We start from the raw sequence: 4945 nt of genomic DNA, 5'->3' as shown, positions 1-4945 counted from the left end.
AAATCCGCACACAACATGGGTCATGGTAAATATGCAGATACCCAATAAATTCCATCAATGGTAATTAATTAAATACTATACAAAGAGGGGAAAAAATTACTATAAACATATTAGTCTCACTCTTTCGACCTAATTAAAGAGAATGACAAGGCTCTTCTAATTTGAAGTATAAAAAAGATTTAATTGGATAAAATTCCATATTATAGTATACCGTTTTCGTTTTTTAAATAAAATTCTGCGTAACTAATAATATCATAAAAATAAGGTAAAATAAGAAGCTTATTTTTTCCTACGTGATGGGGGTGGGTGGGGTGGAATATGGGAATAATGGGTTATAAATAGAAGGGTCCAACGTTTTGATAGTCCAAATTTAACTTCCACAAATCTGCCCCCAATTACTACCATTATACTCCTTTATTTTTTTTCCTCTGCTAATTAATTCCAAATATGGCCGCCTTGCAAAAACAGCCTCTTTTGCTCCTAATTGCTCTCTTCATGTTCAGTAAGTTTTCATCTCTTTTTCCCCCAGATTTTATTCTTAGAGATTCATATATATAGTGTATATTTTAACTAATTTGAAATTGAGATGTCGTAGTTAATACCAGGGTCAACTGAATGTCTTTTGTTCTATTTTTTATTATGCTTTATACTTTCATAATTTTTACCAAAACAGAGCATATAACATTTTTTTTTTTTTTTTACCTTTTTTCTGCAGAAGCAATTGCTGTTTCAGCCACGCAGTTTACGCTTCAAAACAATTGCGGTTACACAGTTTGGCCAGGTACTCTTTCCGGCAACGGAGTTCCTATCTCCGGCGATGCCGGTTTTGCATTAACTCCCGGCGCAACCATTCAACTCTCCGCCCCTGGTGGATGGTCCGGCCGGTTCTGGGCGAGAACCGGTTGCAGCTTCGACGATTCCGGCAACGGTAAATGTACAACCGGCGACTGCGGCGCATTGAAGTGCATCGGTGGCGGCGAACCGCCGGTAAGTCTAGTTGAATTCACCATTGCTAATGCTAACGGCAACGATCAGAAGGACTTTTACGATGTTAGCCTCGTCGACGGATACAATGTCGGTATCGGCGTACGGCCTACCGGAGGCACCGGTGACTGCCAATACGCCGGTTGCGTCAACGATTTAAACTTGAATTGTCCGACGGAGTTGCAGGTGATGGATAACGGCGCAGTGGTGGCGTGTAAGAGCGCGTGTGCACAATTTAACACGTCGGAGTATTGCTGCACTGGCGATCATGCGACGCCGGCAACTTGCTCGCCGACGCAATATTCGAAGCTGTTTAAGGATGCATGCCCTTCTGCTTATAGCTATGCATATGATGATGCTACAAGTACCTGCACTTGCTCTGGTTCTGATTATTTAATCACATTTTGTCCAACCAATTCTTAAGTTTTTTATATGATTAACAATTTATTATTATTATTATTAGGAGTACTATTTTGGTAATCTCCATTGAGTTATAAGCATTATGGATAGAATTTATTGTGATAAAGATACTAGTCTTTGATTTAGTAACATTTTGGCCCTTAATTACAAGAATAATATACCATTTACTTCCTATTACTTAATCGCATTTTGTCCAAACAGTTCATGAGATTTTATGGTTGATCATTTATTTGGTTGTTACAGAGTGTACTGGAGTACTATTTTTCGTAAACTCCATTGTTATAAAAAGAATTGATAGAGAAATGTTATTACTTATGTAAGTTGGCTGCTCCAATTATACTGCATAATTTTCACCAAAAGAATTTTAAAAAAGTAAATATGCGAAGAAGTTAAGCTGATTCAACACTTATATATATATATATACCGTGTCATTTTCGAGGAAGTTGGTTCAACTGAACCCCTTCCGCCCATCTAGTTCCTTCCCATGCCGGGGACATCTCAATTTTTATCATTCAATATAACAAGAATTTCTCCATTTTCAAGACTAAAATTTGAATGAAGAGATCTCATTCATTTTACCCTATCCCTCAAGGTGTACTTGTTTGGTTCTTCCTTACACCCAGTGGCGGAAGCACGTGGTTGCAAGCGGGTTCAGTTCACTTCATCAAAAAATAATATTGTGTATATGTATAAATTACGATTAAGCTGCGTAAATTTTGTACAAATATTTTATTTGAACCCGCTTGACAACTACTATTTTACGACTAAATTTATGTACTTTCATGATTGAACCCGCTTGCACAAAATTCTGGGTCCGCCATTGCTTACACCCTAATCTAAAACTAAGTGAAAATAATATAGTAATCCATTTTATTACTCCACAATTTTGAGGTGAAAAGATTCTTTCCTGGGTCGGTGTGAATCTTGTGAAAAATAGGTACATCTATACATTGGAGTTCAAAATGGTCTATTTGGGGACGGAGAGGAGTCAAATCATTGGTTGATTAAATGATAAAAATTTTCGATTTAGTTGAACAAATACAAAAAAAGACAGAAGTCAGTCAGATTTGTCCATTTTCAGGGGATTGCAACTGAAGCAACATTTAAAAAAATAGTGTAGATCAATCGAGGGCAATAAAATTTTCTGTTAATTTAATATCCAAACCCCTCGACTGTTCTGAAAATGTTAACATGGATAAATAAATAATTAAATGCTTAATTCATTGTAGAGCTTCTGTATGGGTCAGAATCTGACATTACGGTAATTAACGGAGTTAATCTCCTCTTGAGCTAATCCATAATTAATAAGTGGTACGGCCACTTATTTATAAGAGGATTCGACTCTTGTCCGATTGAATCTACGAGGGCACGGCCCATTCATTCCCCCACGGGGACGGAACCTCAGCGTGGCCACGGCCATTTATTGCCAGCTCACGAAGCTCACATCTATAAATACTAAGACTGGAAGCCCTAGAAAAGGGGCTGCTTCTTCACTACTATAGACAGGAGAGAGAAGGAAAAAAATATTACTCATCTTATGGAAGAGAAAAACACCATTGTAAGGCTCTGAACCTCTTCATGGAGAGGCAGACCAAACAAATATTATCAATAAAGCTTTTAATTTTCTCCCCCTAATTCTGAAGTACTTGTTTCGTTTCTTTCATTTGGTCCAACGAACATTATTTTATGATTTGCTATGGATTTTCCGTGAATTTTATTGTTTTGCCACTCATAAATATGTGATAAACTTTTGAGCAAAACAATTTTGGCGCCGTCTGTAGGATTTCGTAGCAAAATCGCGTAGTTCTTCCATGGACCAAAAGGAAGAAACCCGAAAAGGAAAAGAACAACCCAGCTTAAACAAGCCAAAGCTGGCATATCAGGCGCGATGGGAACTCGAAGATCTCGAATCAAGATCCAGTTCCTCTGTCTCTCATCTATCAGATGATGCAAACAAGAAGAAGCAGCCCCCCTCCCCTCCTAAGGGAAGGTCTCTGTAAGGCATCCCCACATCCCCGATACAAGATCCGGCCAGGAAACCCGGCACGGAGATATCTCGAGGCCGAGAGTCGCCTCAAGACAAGCCCCTATAAACCCTGGTTTGGGAAAGAAAACGGATGAGCCGCTCAAGGGTCTCGAATCCAAAACCGAGCTTCAGCACTCAATACCCACAAATATGGGACTTTAGGCCATTGAGCCTTCGTCATCAAGATCGACCAAAGTTCCAAACAACAGTTGAACTGGGACTCAGACCATGAGCCTTCGTCATCAAAGATCGACAAAGTCAACAACAGTTGAACTGGGACTCAGACCATGAGCCTTCGTCATTCAAAGATCGACAAAGGTTCAACAAACGGTTGAAACTGGGACTCAGGCCATTGAGCCTTCGTCATCAAAAGATCGACAAGTTCAACAACAGTTGAACCAAGACAGCTATCGCTTCACCAAAAGTTCAACTACGGTGAACCGACGAACAAGGCTACGCGCCTTCACCAGAAAGTTTAACTACGCTTGAACCGGGACTCAGGCATGCGCCTTCGCCATTATTATCAAGGCTATGTGCCTTCGTCAAAAAAAAGTTTCAACTACGGGTTGAACCGAGACAGGCTACGGCGCCTTCACCAGAAGTTCAAACTACCGGTTGAACCGGAACTCAGGCTTATGCGCCTTCGCCATTATAAGGCCTATGCGGCCTTCGTCAAAATAGTTCAACCTACGGTTGAACCGAGACAGGCACGCGCCTTCACCAGAAAGTTTGACTAAGGTATGAACCGGGACTCAGGCTATGCGCCTTTCGCCATTATATTCAAGGCTATGGCTTCGTCAAAGAGTTCAACTACTGGTTAAAACCAAGAACAGGCTATTGAGCCTCAACAGAAAGTTCAAATACGGTTGAACCGGAGACAGGCTAACGCGCCTTCACAGAAAGTTCAATTACAGTTGAACCGGTGACTCAGGCTATGCGCCTTCGCCATTATATCAAGCTATTGCGCCTTCGTCAAAGAGTTCAACTACGGTTTGAACCAAGACAGGCTATGAGCCTTCACAGAGAGTTCAACTACGGTTGAACGAGACAGGCTACGCGCCTTCACCATAAAAAGTTCAATTTACGGTTTGACCGGGACTCAGGCTATGGCCTTCGCCATTATATCAAGGCCTATGCGCCTTCGTCAAAAAGTTCAACTACGGTTGAACCGGGACATCAGGCCATGAGCTTTCGCCGTCAAATCGACTAAGGTTGAAACGGACTCAGCTATGCGCCTTCGCCATTATATCAAGGCTATGCGCCTTCGTCAAAGAGTTCAACTACGGTTTGAACCAAGACAGGCTATGAGCCTTCAACAAGAGAGTTCAACTAGTTTGAACCGAGATTAGGCTACGCGCCTTCACCAGAAAGTTCAAACTACGGTTGAACGGGACTCAGGCTATGCGCCTTCGCCAATTATATCAGGCTATTGCCTTCCGTCAAAAAGCAACTACGGTTGAATCGAGACAGGCTACGTGCCTTTTCACCAGAAATTCGACTAAGGTTTTGAACCGA

The 4945-nt window shown here is 41.1% G+C and overlaps 1 protein-coding gene across 1 annotated transcript; it reads left to right on the top strand.

The window, feature by feature from the left end:
• The first annotated feature begins 359 nt into the window (after positions 1-359).
• Positions 360-1517, top strand: LOC109208549 (pathogenesis-related protein 5-like). Its single transcript, XM_019371673.1, has 2 exons — positions 360-502; positions 716-1517. The coding sequence occupies exons 1-2, from the start codon at positions 448-450 to the stop codon at positions 1405-1407; spliced, it is 747 nt and encodes a 248-aa protein (XP_019227218.1). The 5' UTR covers positions 360-447; the 3' UTR covers positions 1408-1517.
• Positions 1518-4945: the final 3428 nt, after the last annotated feature.

Source organism: Nicotiana attenuata, unplaced genomic scaffold, assembly GCF_001879085.1.
Source record: "Nicotiana attenuata strain UT unplaced genomic scaffold, NIATTr2, whole genome shotgun sequence".
Lineage (NCBI taxonomy): Eukaryota > Viridiplantae > Streptophyta > Magnoliopsida > Solanales > Solanaceae > Nicotiana > Nicotiana attenuata.
This window is presented reverse-complemented; position numbering and strand designations above follow the sequence as displayed.